This window comes from Genypterus blacodes, unplaced genomic scaffold (genome assembly GCF_046128005.1).
Source record: "Genypterus blacodes isolate CSIRO-AG114 ecotype Tasmania unplaced genomic scaffold, CSIRO-AGI_Gbla_v1 ptg000138l_1, whole genome shotgun sequence".
Classification (NCBI taxonomy): domain Eukaryota; kingdom Metazoa; phylum Chordata; class Actinopteri; order Ophidiiformes; family Ophidiidae; genus Genypterus; species Genypterus blacodes.
Window position 1 is genome coordinate 960704 of NW_027466940.1, and position 18478 is coordinate 979181.

At 43.2% G+C, this 18478-nt stretch overlaps 2 protein-coding genes across 2 annotated transcripts; one reads left to right on the plus strand and one right to left on the minus strand.

Moving 5' to 3' along the window:
• Positions 1-95: 95 nt before the first annotated feature.
• Positions 96-4443, minus strand: anxa1a (annexin A1a). The gene is made up of 12 exons (XM_076164734.1): positions 4325-4443; positions 3601-3681; positions 2816-2906; positions 2362-2456; positions 2128-2241; positions 1820-1910; positions 1604-1683; positions 1284-1428; positions 1097-1192; positions 943-1001; positions 733-855; positions 96-617 (listed from the first exon to the last, which is right to left on the minus strand). The coding sequence occupies exons 2-12, from the start codon at positions 3658-3660 to the stop codon at positions 558-560; spliced, it is 1014 nt and encodes a 337-aa protein (XP_076020849.1). The 5' UTR covers positions 3661-3681; positions 4325-4443; the 3' UTR covers positions 96-557.
• Positions 4444-5806: 1363 nt separating this feature from the next.
• kifl (kinesin family-like) lies at positions 5807-14312 on the plus strand. Its single transcript, XM_076164680.1, has 24 exons — positions 5807-5938; positions 6022-6063; positions 6156-6373; positions 6648-6771; positions 7499-7684; positions 9194-9312; positions 9662-9754; positions 9834-9956; positions 10167-10271; positions 10407-10467; positions 10575-10702; positions 11188-11346; positions 11456-11616; positions 11719-11831; positions 11935-12041; positions 12225-12324; positions 12402-12594; positions 12715-12895; positions 13019-13253; positions 13398-13558; positions 13639-13743; positions 13841-13938; positions 14013-14091; positions 14225-14312. Exons 4-24 carry the CDS (start codon positions 6669-6671, stop codon positions 14273-14275), a joined length of 2661 nt encoding a protein of 886 aa, XP_076020795.1. The 5' UTR covers positions 5807-5938; positions 6022-6063; positions 6156-6373; positions 6648-6668; the 3' UTR covers positions 14276-14312.
• The last annotated feature ends 4166 nt before the right edge of the window (positions 14313-18478 follow it).

An 18478-nucleotide genomic window follows, 5' to 3' on the forward strand; every position in this document is an offset into this window, starting at 1 on the left:
GATTTAATTTGATTATGTTAATGCTGGTGCGTGCCTGATGTACAATCTATGTTAAATGTGTGTTAATGAAGTTAAAAGGACAGAGACCAGCCAGATAAGCGTTCATACAAAAAGCTTTTATTATCAGATTGTCTAAGCTTCAGGATATTGCTGTCGCTGAATACATTTGGCACGTGGGAATCTGCATACATCTATCTGCAGCAGCAATGTGATCAACCTTCCAACTCCTCAACGAGCACCAGACTATAATGAATGTAACAAAGATCACTTTCTTCTCGCGTCATGAATAGGCAGAGCCTGACCCACAGCACAGGCCACAGGAATCTACTTTCAGATCCATGCTGACATAAGAGTACAAAATGAAAAAATAACAAATTTTTAAGGAAAATATCTGCTGAAGCATTGTTTTCTCTATGTTAATCTCTGCTCATTGCTGTTTATATATTTGAAATGTCAGGATAGTCTCAAAGAAAGACAGCCATTTTGTCAGTGTTCAACAAAAGGCACAAAGGTCTATGGATATGGTCAACTGTATGAGCCATGATCCCAGCTGGCTCTTAGTTGTCGCCCCCACAGAGAGCGAGCAGTATCTTCTCGTAGTCTCCCTTAGTATCATCCTGAGGAGAAGAAAAGAATGAGTGGGAATCTTTAAAGTCTCTTGCCTCTGTCTTAAACTGCTGCACATAACTAATCATAATTAACATAATTGTTCATGGTCACATGTTTACTCACCAGAATTTCCTGGTGGAGTGTTTTTCCGTAATTCTTCTTGTACTCGGCCTTGATCCGTTGCAAGTCCACCTCGGAGCGGCTAACCATGATGCGGGTCAGGATGGGTTTGCGGGTCCCTTTGCCCTGAGGGAAATTATCAGTCAGAGAGGCAAGGCTTTGGGCAGCAGGGACAGGATTGTAAATTTAGTTTTTTTTTTTTACATGTTATACCTTCATGGCAAGGTTGAGTTTCTCAGCGAAGAATCCATGCCTGCTTCCGATACACTTTACTACAAAAAAGTGATTCAAGGTTACATCAACTGGACTATTAAATTGTCAAATGTACACTCGTGCAGTTGAATAAGTTAGTAGAGGTTTCATTTACCTACTGCAGTGAGGCAGCTCTCGATATCTCCCTTAATTTCCGTGTCAATTGCTTTGGCCACACCCACTTTGCTGTATTTTGTGTACCTGTCAAATACTGAAGTCGAGAAAGAGCCGGGGGAGCATTAGACTTTTGACTTCAGCATACAAACACAGATATCAAAGAGCAGAGCAGCCGTGCAGCTAACCTCTGAGGAGATGAGGACCACTCCTGCTGGTGAGGATCTCAATGAAAGCAGAGCAGTCTTTGCCCTTCCTCCCCTCTCCTGCCTCATACAGTGACCTGGCATCGCTGTCAATCAGCTCCTCACAAATGTTTTCAGTCCTGCCAGCCTGCGGCACGCACACACACACACACACACAAACAGAGCAACTTAACACACACAGAGGGGCATCTGATTCTCCGGAGACTATTGAAATGTTTGCTTTACTATGTGAACAAAGTGATAAGTAATCCACAATATTGAGTACATTATGAGACATGAAACAAACAGGGATCCACATGTACCTTACAGAGGGTAAGGAGAGCTGTCTTTAAGTCTCCACTTGTGTCACCACGGATGTCATGCTCCAGATCCTTCTTGTATTCTTGCGAGGAAATCAAAGAGATGGAGAAATCCTTCATCATCTTTAACAATCTAAACCCTTTTCCCCTTAGATTCCATACTCTCTTAGATGCTGTATCACTCTTCCCCCGGCGGAGCTAATCTTTGTTGCTACTCACCGGCCTTGTAGGCTTCCTTTATAGCTTCGATTTCTCTGTTGGTTCGGGAAGCCAAGATCTCGATCAGGGTGTCCTCTGTTGTGCCCACACCCTGAGACGAAGATGGAGAGATCAAGAATTAGGTGAAAAGCAAGACAGAGAAAGAGACAGCGCTTTTATTTACATTACACAAATACAACATGCCTTGACTCCTCCCATTAAAAAAACATTAGATGTGTAATGAATTTGCGGAAATGGGTGGGAATCATTAAGTGCCAAAAATAACCAAACATTTTCAGTTCCATCTAGATTCCATTGTGTGTATGTACTCTCATAGCCTCTTTCAGCTGCTGGGCGTCGTACTGGGCTGGTGTTTTCAGCAGGGCCTGCACTACGTCCCACAGATCTCCCTTCAGTGAATTCTTCAGTGCAGAATCCAGAGTCTAGAGAGAACAACTGATGAGTGCGATAGCAACTGTGAGAATGCAAACGTTTGTGTGACACAGCGTGTACACGTGACACTTCCTTCTCCCATTAACACCATTTCATTTGTTTGTCATTACCTTGCCACTGGCCTTGTGGTAAGCCTCTCTGATCTGCTGTCTCTGCTCGTTGCTCCTCTTCACCAGTATTTCGATGATGGTGTTCTCGTCCACGCCTATAGAAAGGAAATGTTAGGATGGGTTTCTGCTATTCATTTTGGAGCCCATCTGTATAATGCAGACATGTTTGAGAGTGAGGTGACATTCAGTTCTTACAGTGTTTAAGTACAAAAATGCAGGGAGAATTACTTTTCTACCCAATATGACTGTATTCTTGGTAGTAGTGGCGCATGACCAGTTTGACCAGCAGGGGGCATTACGGGTCTTACGGTATACTGATCTTATACTGGAGCTCTTGATTCTCTCAGGCAAAGCCAAGGCAAGTTCACACATGCTCCCGTTTCCTCAGTCTCATTGTGTGTACACATGGAGCTGACTCTCTGTGTATGTGTGTGTATGTGTGTTATAAACTGACCTTTGACCTTGATGGCCTTATCCAAGACTGTGGCATCTCCATCAGCACAGAAATTAGGTGCTGGGACCACCGTGCCTTCCTTTATCTGAGCCTGAAACACACAAATAGAGTGTTTGGGTGAGTTGCTGGAAAATTCCAGTTTCCATATCTGCTGGCTTCATAACGTCTCTTTTCAAATCTGTATATCAAAGTCATTATCCCCTCAAACAAACACTTCAGCAGAATAGGGAATGCTATAAAAGATAAACATCTTCCCAATTACATTATACAAGACACATGAGAGATTTAAGCCCCACCTCCCTTCATGTGTCCTGCATATTTCACACTGCTCCTCTCAATCTGCCTCTACACCAAAGTACGAGGAGAACATGGAGGACAAACCCTGTAAAACCTCAACAGAATTCACAGTGAGAAACGAGGAGAAGTAGCATTTAGTTCTGTTTGCAGAGTTTATAAAGGGAGGGGCGAAAATTCCTTCCTCTATGAGTCACACACTCATGCGCCTTAGTATGGTCAACTTTCAGCATATTTCTGTCTGCATGAGATCTACTGTCCCAACTCCATTTCCCTTTAACGGTTCTCCCCTTATCTTTATCGTTCCCTCCTTTCCTCTCCTTCCATCCACACCTCAAAAACTTCCCACTCTTCCTGCTGCTCCTCTCTGTTCTCTCCCTTCCTAAGTTGCTGTGAACCTTTTTTTCCACCAGAGCAAACCACAGGAAGAGGTAAAAAACAGAGCGGTTGGCCCTGGCAACTGGCACGGAAAAGCAGTTCTGACTACGTACTGAGTCATCGGGCAAACCCAGATAGACGGCTTGCTGCATGAGTTCTTGGATGAAAGACATTGTGGGACGGCTGGAGTCTGACTGCAAGACAAGAGAACACAGTGTTAGAATAGAATAGAATAGAATACAATAGAATGGAATAGAATAGAATAGAATACAATAGAATAGAATAAATTGGCACTAGTGGGATCCCAAACAAAGGACACAATGTTACATCTGGAAAAAAAAAAAATACCAGCCTGTGTAATTTGATTTGGAAACAGAATTTCACTGTCTTTTGCCAGTAAATTTTCATCTGGTGAGAATGTCAGCAGAGAGTTTGAAATATCCAACTTTGTCTTGTGTGTGATCCGCCCCTGTATGCATATTTACAGTTACAGTGGTTTTCCACAATGGCAAACATGTGGAGGCAGCCTGGCCACACCCACGATCAACTCTGATACGGATTCTTGATTACAGATCAACCAAACATTCCGGCACTAGTTTATATTGAGAATAAAAGAATAAGTGTCAACAGCTCAGCTCAGCTTTAAAGAGCAAATGGAAGAAAAGTGTCAGTTGTTTCCTCTACCACAACCACAGGTCGCATCAATGCGCGGTGAGGAAATTGAGACTATGAGCACAGTTACACCAAAGTGTCAAAGTCTGACAGAGTCGCTCAAAACTTAAAGGCGCTGGAGATCAGAGCAGCTTTGTCATTGTTTACTGAGGGAAGCTTTCTTACCGTGCGGCCTGTAGGGAGAAGCTTGGTATGTTTTACGGAGTTTCCAGGGGGCGTTGTAGCGGCGCAAACACTTTATTTATACCCGTGATAAACTCCACCTCGTAACGGTGTCCAGCCCATCCTCGCCCCCGCTGCTGCTATTGGGTAGAGCGGCTGCCTGCACGGCGCAGCTCAGGAACAAACCGTGCATGAAGACTAAGAACACTTCAGCCTTTCCTTACTTAACACAGATGCTGATTCAAGATCTCAATCCGTCTTGGAAATGAGTCTTCAAATGTTGTTTTAGAGTCTAAAACAACATTTGAAGACTCATTTCCAAGATGGATCACTATGAAGTGGTTGAGGTACTATTGAACACATCTCACATCCCTCACAAAACGTTGTAGAGATTTATACGATGACATAGGAGCTATGAACACTATGGTGGGTTTCTATATGTAGCTGGTGTTATATCGAACCCAGTGGCCATTATAAGTACCGATTAGTAAATTCATAATAGAGCCCCCCTTTTTTTGAGTCTTGCCTTGCTGTCCATTTTTGTATTGCTTTGGAACGTGCATCTCTGCTGTTATGATGTCACCAGAAATGTTGTCACGCAGCATTTCATTCAACACAACACCATGGCAGTGTGTCACAGCCTACTGATTTCTGCTATAAATCCCTGTTAGAAAACCTACCAGTGTGAACTAACAACATGGTAAAGACAGCATGATCAGCCACCAGTGAATTCTTTAAAGGTCGGATGAGGTCATGCACTTCATTAAGGTGTGGCATGTTGTCTTGACAGCACAGACAGGACCTGTGGTAGGCATGGTAATGCTTCCATCAGATTAAAAGCACCATTGTGACATCAGAGTAGATTGGTAAAAGAAATAAGGTTCACACACTCGATCTCGCACCATGTGGATCTTTGCACGTCACGAGTGTTTGGCTTTTCCTTTGATCAACAATGTGGTGTATGTTCTACATCACCTGTATTGTTAAGCCCAGTCTCACTCTTTAGTATTCATTTGTCAAAGTGGCATTACACCAAGCTGGATATCCGGATCTGCGGCACAGACTGAGGGCAGGAGTTGGATTGTGAAAGAGGAGTGAGGGTGTAAAGTTGCATTAGAATTTAAAGGGGCATCATGATTTTGTGCTGTAATGGTGGGCCAAACTTAACCAAAAGAGTCCCTTGGTCAAATAAAAAAAGGAACCGGTTGAGAAATTGAAATAAAACAGTTTCACCACCACATGATCGCCAGCAACCACAGCTATGTTTCTGGGCTAAGTTTTGATGTTCATACCACCTTCACACCACTAGGAGGCCTCATCCAGCAAACAGGTTTACTGAGTTACAGATGTTGAATGAAAGCTGTAACTCATTCAAATCAAGGACCGATTACATCTATTCTTTACTTATCCAGATTACTTGAGCTGGTGCGGGGTTACACATGGTGGAGTACAGACAGGTTACTCTACCTCCACCATAACCTTAAACTCAGGCCTGGCCCGCCCAAGTTGCAACCACTCCTCGTTACACCATGGGATCCAAAATGCTATGGATGGATACCTCAGGAAATCTGCTTCTTAAGGTGATGCAGGGATCAATTCTTTATCCATTCCCCGACGGTAATTTCAAATAAATGATGTCATGTTCTTGATCACCGTTAATTTGTTCTGAAAATTATGACAGTCATGATTCCTCCACACAGCGGCGTCTCCATAAAAGCAAACTGAGGCCGACAAGGGGGTATGTCACTATGTGTGTGTGTGTGTGTGTGTGTGTGTGTGTGTCAGTGCGTGTGAGACAGTTAGCATCCAGTTACAATCTCTATCTAACACACAGGAAACCTGAGGACAGTTTGGAGCATCTTTTTACTAGCAGGTTGTGTGGGCTTTGAGCTGAAACTCCATCTCTCCAGGTTTAATATTTAAAGACTGTTGAGAGTTTGGTTCCCCTGGATCAGGACTGATGTGTCCACCTGTGTCTTCCTCCTGGTCAGCAGAGCAGCACATCCACTGCACTAAGTCGCACTGAAGGGGTCTGATCTGCTCCTATATCAGGTATGTTCTTTTTTAAATGATTTTGTCTCACTTTTGCTTTTAAATTCTTCCTACTTCCTTGTGTTCTTTGAAGTCAAATCCTGATGTGTGTTCTGATGGATCACTTTAATGAACTCTTCCTCGTGTCACAACGCACAAATATGAATTTAACTCAAATAATAGTGTTCACTGTTTAACATAACTGAATTAGACCGAATTAGATTAGAGTCAGTATGTAAGTGTGAGTGATCTTTTGTGGTGTTACTTTGCGATTGATTTTTCTGTGACACTGCAGACACATACAGTCGTAAACACAATGTATGTGAATTCTCCTGGATCTGAGAATACATCTTATGCACTGACCTTTCTGGGGAAGAAAGTAGGGAGACATCACACTGTCGCCCCTGCAGGCAAGCAACGTGAGTATGAACACACACACACACACGCACGCACGCACGCACGCACGCAAGCACACACACGCACAATAGTCATTCAACTTTATAATGGTAATAACGTTACATCCTTGGAGGAATGTTTGGATAAGCGAGGTGTGTATAGCAGCAGTGACAGTGAGATTAGTGTGTGTTGTTGCTCTTCTTTGTGCCTGGGTGAAACACATTGCGTGCTGACAGGTGAAGGGAGGCGAGCTTTAAATATTTCAGCTGCTCGGATGGGTCCATTCTGACGCAAACGAGCCCTCACTTTTATCACAGCAAACACATATTTCCTGGCAGCGCCTGGGTTGGCGCCCTGAATCTGAAGGTCAGCTGGCTCCAGGAGAACCACGCTTAGTACTTGCATGCTCACATACTCATAAGTAATGATACACATGCACACACACACACACACACACACACACACACACACACACACACACTGATCTTTCAAACAGACAGTAGGAACAACCATGAGTTACACATTACATATATATATACACGTTACATATATTTGCTTGTGCATTCTTAAAAACAACATAGATAAACCTCATATCAGCGTTGCATAACTGCACGTCTTCCCTTTCTGATGTCTCAGATCATCCTGCACATTATTCAATCCAGATTTGGAATCTTCCCTTTCTGCCCATATCTTTGTCTGTCTTTTGTGCCAAGTATGGAATTTCCCACTTTTCTATCTGTTTTCTGTCAGGTGCCTGGGAGAAAACTACCTCCACCTGCCCCGAGGAGCCAAATGTGTCCTCTCAAGCTGGACGCGTCCCCGCAGCTGCACCAGTAATGGAGGATTTACCGGGCAGCGTACCGGAGCTGAGAGATGAGAGCCCATGTCCAATCATTCACAACACACACTTTGACCAGCATGGGGATGAGACAACAGGTAAGACTGGCTGATGTCCCACCAACACAGAAACACGCACGCACGCACGCACGCACGCACGCACGCACGCACGCACGCACGCACGCACGCACGCACGCAAGCACGCACGCACGCACGCACGCACGCACGCACGCACGCACGCACCCACGCACGCACGAAGGCATGAGGCATGAAGTGCTACGTGACTATGAAGGAGTTGAAACCTGTCATCTTGATGGGTTTTGACCTCATCGCACATGCCGGCACTGGTTTGTTGTATGTTTAGTCTTTTGTTCACCCTGTCAGGTCTCCAGCTCACACAGCAGGTGACTCAAATGTTTTGTAAATTTCAAAATTGTTACATGTTATTCATGACATCACTTGTGTTTCTCTGCTAAAAGGTGTCCCTGGGAGGAAAGTAACAGCTTGACGCCACGCCCACATTCCTGTCTGAGGAGTGATAGCATGAAGGAATCTAAGGGAATGTACCATTATTTTAGATAAGAGCTGCTGTGGGATAATCTATAAAATGAACATAAACAGGGACTAACTATGACAATTATTTGAATTACTGCAAAGCTTTCTACTGTTTTCTTATCAGAGAAGACTGTAACAATGAGAAGAAGGCGTGAGAGTACACATGATAAACACATCAAACTGCATGTTCAATAATAATAATAATTATACTCATGAAGATGTAAAAACACGTTTTTAAACCGGATAAATAAAATGTAAACTGTTTCTGAGGTCCATGTGTTTTATTTTCCACAAGGCTGCATCCATATCAGGAGATTTCAAAGTTCAATATAACAATGATAAACATGTTATAAACAAGCAAACAAAATGACTGACGGTTCCTTTATTGTCACAAGTGAACATGTGCAATTACACCAGTAATTACATAAACAGTTAGTTTGTTTTACAGTACAAATGCAGGTTAAAAGACTAAATCACCTTGGTTTGATTAACTTCGAGTAGTAGTAAGTTTATAAATAGTCTTTCCACTGTCAATCATTCATTGATGACACCGCCCAATAAAAGTATTTGCTGAGTCTGCAGTGTATCTCTGCTCAATAGTTCAATCACATTTTTCTCAGTGCTGCTTCAACACTTTCTGTTCTCAGAGGCGACTCAGTGAAAAAACAAGGATAGAACAATGATTGAACTAATCCAATCAGAAACATTTGCTCATTGTTTAACTCAAAAGGACAAAACTATTAGCCAGAAATATAGTAATAGTGTTGTCTTCATTGTTTTATGATGTTTTTTTGTTTCCTGGGTGTGGTTTGGTTTGCTAAGAAAATTCACATTCACTGCATTCATCAACCTTTTGTTCAAGCTGTCATTCAACACAAAGCGCTGTGGCTGAGGAGGTGGGCTGCGTTCAGACACTGGGTCGGTGCTCATCGAGGGAAACACACAAGACAAGAGGTCAACCAAGGTGCTGAGAAGGAGCTGCACGTGTGTGTGTTTGGAGTGGGGGTGGATAATTAACCTCTCTTGTCTTTAATGTATATGTTTCTGTCATAGGCTCATCTGAGTCTCAGCTATCGGACGGCAGTGATGCAGACCAGGTGATGGAGGCCGACAGGTCTCAAGATGTCAAGATTTACATTCCCTATGAGTCAGCGGAGAATTGTGTCACTCAGGTGAATGAGGAGGACGGCCAGTGTGCCAACAGAATGTGTGTACAGTCCAAGAAGAGCACCTAAGACCTCTGGAGGGTCAGATTTAATTTTTTTCCATTAAGAAGGAACATTGACTTGTGACTTGTTGTAACCAGATAAATATACACAGACACACACTGAGACCATTGTGAGATATTGTGTTATGTTCACTGTTACTCACATGGCTGCCGTTGCTCCTTTGCTGGAAGGCATTAGATCAGTATGAGGCAATGGGATGTGCGTGTGTGTGTGTGTGTGTGTGTGTGTGTGTGTGTGTGTGTGTGTGTGTGTGAGCGTGTTTGTGTCTTTGCTGTATGTTCTTTTAAATCAGATCGCTGAAGATATGGAAGCCATGAAGAGAAGACATCTGGAAATGGTGCAGGAGCTGGAGGAGAACTTTCACAGCACAGCACGAGAGAACCAGGTGAGGTGAGGCCTGACTCTCTCTCTCTCTTTGAGTGTATGGACACCTTGTAGTAATGTGAATCATGTTATGTGAACAGGAACGGACTGTGCAGAAGATCAGAGCTCATTACCAGAATAAGTTAAACACTCTGCGGAGAATCCTGGATTTGTACCAGGAGAAAGTGGAGAAGAGGAATGCTGACTGGGAGAAGAGAGTCGGGGTCAGTGTCCTTCTGTACAACATTATTTCCTGACGATAATAATCCCCTCACTATTAACCACTGTCTGTCTTATCTGTCCAATTGATTTCTCTACTGTCGTTGCTTTAATGCAATCACAGCTGCCCAGCCTGTTCTCCTTGGTGCTCTCAACAACGCTCTGCATATTTGCCTGTCATGTGTGTCTTCCTCTCTTTCCTCGCTTCTCTGCAGATTTTGACTGCACAGAACGAGCAGCTGCTTGAGAAGCAGAGAGCTGAGACGAGGAGGAGCGAAGACGAGGCCCTGCAGTGGCACAGAGAAAAGGTTGCATCAACTGTAGAGAATCTCAGACAGCCCCCAACAAACTCTTATGTTGTTTTAAACTGGAGCGCCCCCTTGTGGTGTGATTTGAGCACAAATACCAAGGCTGCTGGCAGCTGTTTAACGCTATTACATTCTTCTCTTTATCAGAGCAAGATGCTGGAATTATTCTCCAACAGGCTAGACGTCCTGCACAGCCACCAGGCCTCCAGTGAGTCTGCATGCATGCAGTATACCCACATTTGCACATGTGCTGCACATGATGTGGCATTGCCTTCATTATATAAAACCACATAAACCACCTTTGACACTGAACAGCGCTGCAGGAGCTGCAGATGGCCAGACAGGAAGTAGGGAAGGTCCAAGCAATGTTGATGGTTTCATCACAGGAGGAAGAGAAGCAGGAAGCCACAGAGGAAGGTGAAAGCTTGGAGAACAAAGGATCAGCAGCTCAACAACATGCTGAGGTTGGTTGGAAAAACTACTGTAACTGTACTTAAGTACAATTTTGGGACACTTTACTTCATGTGTCTATTTATCATTGTGTTACTTTCTGCTCCTACTCCATTACATTTAGGATGGAAACTTTACTTTATATAACTATATTTGCAGATTCAGACTTAAAATTCAGTTTTAGATAAACCCATAATATCCAGCCACAAATTCTTTTGGCTTTATGGCAGAATGCACCATAGACATTATCTCAAGGGATCTTGAAAATCAAGGATTCAATGTCATTCAAATTACATGAATTGACAAATTTGACATTTTTAAATTGAGATATTTTCCATGATTTTGTTTTCAGCTCTCTAAAATCAAAACATTCCAAATAGGAATGCAACTCTGCAGCTGGAATTATAGTTTATATCATATTTCAGTGAAAATGGAGTGATTGTAAGATTTATGGTTCGATCTGTAGACCTGCACTGAGACATATTTGCCACTGGAGGATGTTAAAGCCCGTCTGGAGGAGCTGAAGACGAGCCTGTACCAGAAGGAGAGAGAGATCACTGAGCTGCTGGAGAAGAGCCCCGTCACTCCCATCACCCGGCCTCCCTGCACTGTTCTGCTTACCAATGTTATACACAAGGTGGAGTTCAGTGACCACAGTCAATTATTCTTAAATCTGCTTTGCTCTGTTCACATACACATCTTTCCATATGATTGTGACCATGAGACCTCAGGGTTTCCTCCTTTAGGCCCATGCAGTCTGCCGCGCCGTACCTGAAACCAGAACTATTTTGGAGCAGCTAATTGAGGAGAATCGGAACAGTCTGGTGGAGGCAAGAGACAAACTGGGCCATCTGCAGATGACCACGGCAGATCAGAGTGACAGAGAGCAGAACACAGAGGAAGAGGGGTTAGAAACAACAGAGATTTATCAGTATAAACTATAATATGGCCACAATATGTCTAAAAAAAAAAATCTTCTGTCCTTTTTTTGTCTCTCATTCCACTTTAGGTCGAGTGAATCACAGTCAGGGTTGTCCTTACTCCAAGAAACAGTGCGGGAGTATGAGGTTGCTGAAATGGCTTTAGACTGCATCAGGACTGGGGTAATACCGGTCACTAATGGTAAATAAATACCATCATTGATAATTAACTTAACTTAAATATATGGATTTTTTTTTACAGATGCGAGATCTTTAGCAGTGCCTATCATTTTGTTTCTGCTCAGACTGTGACACCGTCTTAGACCTGGGGGAAATCTTGGGACGAGGGACAAACCACACCTCAGAGGAAGTGAAGAAAATCGGCCAGACACTTCTCATGTTACAAGATGAGGTGAGTTTTACCCCTAAGCCTAACCTAGCCCTCACCCTGACCCTAATCATACAATAACAAAATGATAAGATTTTCTGGTCCATAACAGTGTTAATAAACGCGAAAAGAGGTTCTCAAAGAGGGAGGCATGGGCAATGTCATGACTTCATGTTGCCAAGCTGGTTGCATCTACTTTCCCTCCAGCTAAAGGAAATGAAAGAGGAGAAGAAGAAGATAATAGAGAACTACACTGCAGAGAGGACGATGAGGAAGAAGTACTACAATATGGTGGAAGACATGAAAGGTACATGTGAGGATTTACATTACATCACGCATGATAAACATACGTGATGTGCCGTTTCACATCTTTTTGTTGGACAGGTAAAATCCGTGTGTTTTGTCGTATTCGACCGGTGAACCGAGCTGAGGCCGCGCAGGGTGGAGCCATCGTCGTGGGGAAAATAGATGATTGCTCTGTGGCTGTGGAGACCCCCCGCGGGCCACGAGAGTTTCAGTTTGACCAGGTGTTCAGTGCTGAAGCATCTCAGGAAGACCTGTTCCACGACACAAACCGGTGAGAGTGAAAACTAATGTGGTGGTGGAAAATGTGTATATATATATATATATAAAGTTCACCCCAGGATCTACAGTTTGATTGCCTTTAGCTGCAGCTCATGACAGATTTTCCCCACAGACTGATCCAGTCGACTATTGATGGATACAACGTCTGTATGTTCACATATGGTCAGACGGGCTCAGGGAAGACCTTTACCATGGTGGGTGACAAGGAACAGAAGAAGCCAGGCATCATGCCACGAGCTTTCAGTGCTATATTTGATCTCATAAAGGAGAACAGCACCAGGTTTGAATTCAAGGTCAGTTGAGAGTTCTCTGTAATGCTCAATTATGATTGGTCAATTGCAGCATTCAGCACTCCGATACTGTGAAGTTGATCGGACTGCTGATACTGGCTCCTCTCCTCCTCGTCTTCGTCACAGGTTTCAGCCTATATGCTGGAGCTTTACAACGACAAGCTGCAGGACCTCTTTAGCCTTGCCGGGGAGGCCAACGCTCAGCCTCAGTCCCAAGGCCAGGCCAGACGGGTGGAGATCAAGAGGAACAGAAAGGGGGTTGTGTTTGCCCAAGGAGCAGAGACAAAGGAGGCAGCAAGCGCTCAGGAGCTCTATACTCTGTTCCAGCAGGCCTGCGCCAACAGACACATCTCTGCTACCAGTGAGTTACCAGCAGTGTATTTTGCTGTCTGTAGAACAATATATATGTATTTAAAATCATTTTAGTTTTGATTCATGTTAGCAGCTCTGAATAAACAACAAGAGAAGTTACAGTTACAGAAGTAACAGCTCTGTGTTTTCTAAGGGATGAATGTGGAAAGTTCCCGCTCACACCTCATAGTAGGTATCAAGGTGGAGAGCAAGAATCTGACCAATGGCAGTGTGAGCAGCGGAAAGCTGAGCCTGGTGGACCTGGCAGGCAGCGAGAGAGCAGCCAAGACTGGAGCCAAGGATCACCAGCTCAAGGTTTGTAAGCTGTGACTGAAATAATGGCGGAACATGTATTTCACAAGCTTATTAAAAGATCACCTCTCTCTCCTCTTCAGGAAGCTAACTCCATTAACAAGTCTCTGAGTGCTCTAGGTGATGTGATCTCAGCTTTGTCATCTGAATTGCCTCATGTACCTTATAGGAATAGCAAACTAACTCAGGTAAAATCAGTATCTATCAGTTCTCATTTTGTATGTGTGGTTGGACTGTTATTGTTGTATAGACCAGGCCATCCAAACGTGCTTTCCTCTACCTCAGGTCATGCAGGATTCCCTGGGTGGCAACGCCAAAACACTCATGATCGTTAACGTCTCACCTTCAGAATGCAATATTGATGAGACACTCACATCTCTCATGTAAGAGACACCGAGTGTGAAATTATGATTTAACTGTACTTAACACTAATGCTTATCCTCTCTGAACCCTCCAGATATGCAACCAGGGTAAAGGCCATAACCAACACTGCTCAGAGAAACCTTGATAGTAAAGAGATTGCCCAGTTAAAAGAGGTGTGACGCTGTCATCGCTCTTACACTCAGTTGCAACAAAAACAAATTAATCTTTCCACCTTTGCAACAAAGTAAACAGCAAATACTTACTTTCATCTCATTTGTCTGCACGTCCCCTGTCGCTTTCTGATAGGTCATCTTGAAGCTGAAGTCTGGACAAACAGTGGACGATGAGGAAGTTTGAAGTGTAACATTCAGGGCGTTATGCACCCCCTGTTTATGGGCACGGCTTGCCCGGGTCTCTAGAATGTGAGGATATGGGGCCCTGCATACAACTGAAAACGCAAAAGGAAATGACTCAGCCACCTCGTCTGCTGTTTAGTGTTTGTTATTCTCCAGGTTTAATCCTTCACACAACCCCTCCACTAAGATTTGTCATCCCTCTTAGACTAGTCACGAGTCAGACAAATCAAGGTGTTTACACAAGTAGCCAATGCATATTACTGTCTACAGTACATGTAGGCTATTAGAGCATAACCATTTTGATATTCGATTCATGCATTCCTCATGTACGTATGTAGCAGACCCTGAAATACCCAAATCACTCAATTTTACAGCATTTCTGCATTTGATAAGATAAAAGTTTATTAATATCCAGAGGGAAATTTGCATCCATTTTAAAATGTTTCTGATATCTAGTTCTTCTATGATCTTCATCCATCTCACCTCTACAAAAGCACAGCATCCTTCTTTTGAGTTTTCTCATGTCAAGTAGAATCTATGATATCCGAAACCATAACACAAAAACTCCACTTGAGAGTAACGTGATCCTGGTCTGATGAAGAACATGTGGATCAATAAACCAAAAACACAATCATGTGGAGAGGTAACGCAGACACAATTGCAATAACATCTCAGTAAATTGAATTAATTTATCAACGTCTTGCTTCCTCTTTAGTGTGTCAAATCGCAATATGGTAACTTTCCTCTAAGTTTTAAGAAAACACAAAATTACAAATCAGTTTCCGTGTTGCCAAACGATAATGATGTCATCAAACTAACAAAGTGATGTCATATCATAACAGCACATTATGCCAGTGATGTGATGGCAAAGCACAAAGACTTATTAAAGGCATTATCAAATTATACAGTATAATATATTCGAACAGTTTGCATATTCTTGGTTTCTTCCAGCTTGCGTACTTTGAGGTCCAATATAACATGACTGTTCAGTTTGTCTTGACTCATAGTGCTGAGTCATATTTATGTTGGTTTCCCTTCAACGTTAAAGTCTCTTTCACAGGTTTTTTTTATTTGTTATTTCATGAAGAACGTTTGCATACTTATCGGTCTTTCTTGATCTTTTCCTGTAGTATTGACAGCATGCGTTCGGATTCTCCAGCCTGCATGAGGCCACAGGACTGTTTTGTGACACTCTACAACATTTCATTCCCATGAGCATCATCTTCTTCTCAGTTGAGAAAGAACCCTCTTCGTTTGTACTGTGTAGAATGTCAATTTTTCTTTAGCAGGACTTTGAGGGTGAAGCTAGACCGTGAGCTTGTTGGCAGTACAAACATGGCTTCTTGAAGGCGATCACTGTTTTGCTTGGTTTCATCGGGTTCACATTTGTTCCTTGATGCCTTTTGTTTTCAACAGAAATGTTGGTTGTGAAGCGGCTTCCATGACTTTCTTTTTTTCAAAGGATGCTTTTCCCTTTGATCTGGCTTTCCATTCGTGGTTGAGGGTCTTGTCTGGTATACCACCAAAGAGGGGGTCCGCTATGCTTGGCAGACGATGTAGCTCGCCAAATCGGCAAACTTTGCTCTTCTGCCTTTTTGCTCTTTCATCTCATAGGCTACAATACTCCAATGATCATTCACTTTGTAGGGTAGTTTGGACACCACCATCCTCAGGTTAATAGGCTCTGTCTTCCTTGATGTTGCTACATCCAACCAAAAACATTGCACTAGCACTTAATGTCTTTCTGCCATCAGCCTTGATGCATGTGAGCGAAATAGCTTCAAGGGTTTGTGAATGTGTTCAATGTAGTGCAATTTGACCTGTCCTTTGTTCTAGTAAATGCTCTGAGGCTCTGATGAAGGGTTTGTATTGCAGTGCATCGCACCTGAAAATGGGAATGTCCCTTGTAGGCAGCTGATATTGCTTCTGTTGTTTTACAAGAAACTCCATTACGCCATTGTTTCCGTTGACATGGGCGTTGAAATTAAAGTGTGATTGAATCACTGGTCTTACTAATACTTAAGGGTACGGCACATGTGTGAGTGCATCAAGGTCTGGATTTATCGGTTGAGGCATCATAACGCAGCTTCCCTCCTTCTTCATGCTCACACTTCATCACCTTTATCTTAGCATCCTCGTTCTCCAAACATCCTCTGATCCTTCGTAGCCTTTAAGCACTTCTAGTCTTGCACGGTTTTCAGCTAATGTAGTCACCAACTCCAGTTCTTCTTTCTTAGCCTTGATTCTAGCTTCTTCAAGGCTCTTTTGCTGCTTTAAGGCAGCTTCCTCCAGCTCAAGCTGCTGCTTTGCCTTCAGTGCTGCAGCACGTTCAAGCAGAGCCGCGTGTTCCGCCTCTACTTCAACACGTGTTGACAAGGCTTGTGCTGCTATAGATTCATGACTTCTTTGAGATGCACCAAGGCGGGTGTGTCCACTGTGGTGGGACATGTCGTACTCATCTGATGGTGTGTCTACTTCTGCCAGCGCCGATTCTCGCCCAGCTGCAATCCAACCCTTAATTGTTTTCACAAGTTCTTTGATGGATGCCATTTCATGTACAAACAAGTTATCTCCATCTTTTGATCCGCCGTAGCCTTCGAGCACTTCTAGTCTTGCACGGTTTTCAGCTAATGTAGTCACCAACTCTAGTTCTTCTTTCTTAGCCTTGATTCTGGCTTCTTCAAGGCTCTTCTGCTGCTTCAAGGTGGCTTCCTCCAGCTCAAGCTGCTGCTTTGCCTTCAGTGCTGCAGCACGTTCAAGCAGGGCTGCGTGTTCTGCCTCTACTTCAGCACGTGTTGACAAGGCACGTGCTGCTGTCGTTTCAACACTCTTTTGAGAGCCACTTTGGCGGGTGTGTCCACTGTGGTGGGAACCAACCTGCAAAGCACTTTCTACCGATCCAACAGTATCTTGAAGGTAGTACTCTTCTGACTGTGTTTCCACTTCCACTGGTGTTGATTCTCGCACAGTTGCAATCCAGCCCTCAGTTGTTTTCATAAATTCTCTGATAGATGCCATTTCGTGTACAAACCAGTTCTCTTGCTCAGATATCTCTTCTTCTTTGGACAGAAGATTTGAAACTTCGTTGTTGAGATGAATAAACTCATCCCTAACAGGTGTAAATTCATTCTCCATCATATCTGTCACAATTTGCCAATTTGGTGCATCACTCATCAATGTCTCCACTTCAATCATTTTACCTTTTAGAGCTCCAAATTTACGTTTCCGTAACGTAATGTATTTCAGCAATTTCACTTCTTCTGCTATTGTTGTAAGTAGTTGTGATCTCACTGTCTCCAATGCGCCCGTGCGATCATCTTTCTTTTCATCATCCATCCTGTATATGGGTGATAGGAAGATTTTCTGTAACTTGTCCTAGGATTTAGGGAATACCTCTAAGGATTATCCGCTTCTTTGTCACTGGACAACACTTCAAAGGTTTACCTTCCCCTTTCCTCAACTCCTGGGGACTAACTCCAAGGATTGTCCGCTGTCATGTGTACGGTCAAACAAGACACTGTGTTGCTTCTCAGACTCTAAACGCTACTTAAATAAACAGTGATGTCTTCAAACTAACAAAGTGATGTCATCCAAACTAACCAAATTTACAACAGTGATGTCATCCAAACTAACAGGGTGTACAACTTACACATATGCATTACTAATGTTATGACAGTAAGGTCCCTCCTTAACGTCCTCCGGTGTTTTCCTGTGATTCCCTCCTCCATTGTGTTTCAGTGCTCCTCTACTGTATTTATCTCCCTGTATTTTGTGTGTGCTGGCGTGGTCACCCCTCCTCTCTCTCTGGATGCTCACCTGCCTCCCATCAGCTCATCTTCCTGCATTATATCAACCCCTGCTTTACAGCCACTCATAACCATATACATATTAGCAATATATATCGCCATTCAGCTGGTTACATTTTAAACTTTTTATAACGCTCATGCATTGTATGAATACGCGATAACCCTGACCGCACCAAGTGCAACAACACACACATTTTGTTTGATATTCAACTTTAGTAGTTCTGCTGCAGATTGTCTAGTTTGGGTTATGGTTGGGGTTATGGCAAAGATTAGTGTGGAGTACAAGAATTTCACAGACAACACAACATTGTTTAAAGTAAAGAAAATAAACCACAAAAACTTCAAAAACTATTTAAGTGCAAAAGGAAAAGGACATGCATGTATATAAAAGTGCACAT

Coding starts and splice junctions, on each gene's coding strand:
- anxa1a (XM_076164734.1), bottom strand. CDS start 3,660: ATGTCTTTCATCCAAGAACTCATGCAGCAAGCCGTCTATCTGGGTTTG. Junction 1,193..1,283: donor TGGTCCTCATCTCCTCAGAG/GTTAGCTGCACG, acceptor TCTCGACTTCAG/TATTTGACAGGTACACAAAA. Junction 856..942: donor AACTCAACCTTGCCATGAAG/GTATAACATGTA, acceptor AATTTCCCTCAG/GGCAAAGGGACCCGCAAACC.
- kifl (XM_076164680.1), top strand. CDS start 6,669: ATGTATGTGAATTCTCCTGGATCTGAGAATACATCTTATGCACTGACC. Junction 11,617..11,718: donor CAGAACACAGAGGAAGAGGG/GTTAGAAACAAC, acceptor ATTCCACTTTAG/GTCGAGTGAATCACAGTCAG. Junction 13,939..14,012: donor GAGACACTCACATCTCTCAT/GTAAGAGACACC, acceptor TGAACCCTCCAG/ATATGCAACCAGGGTAAAGG.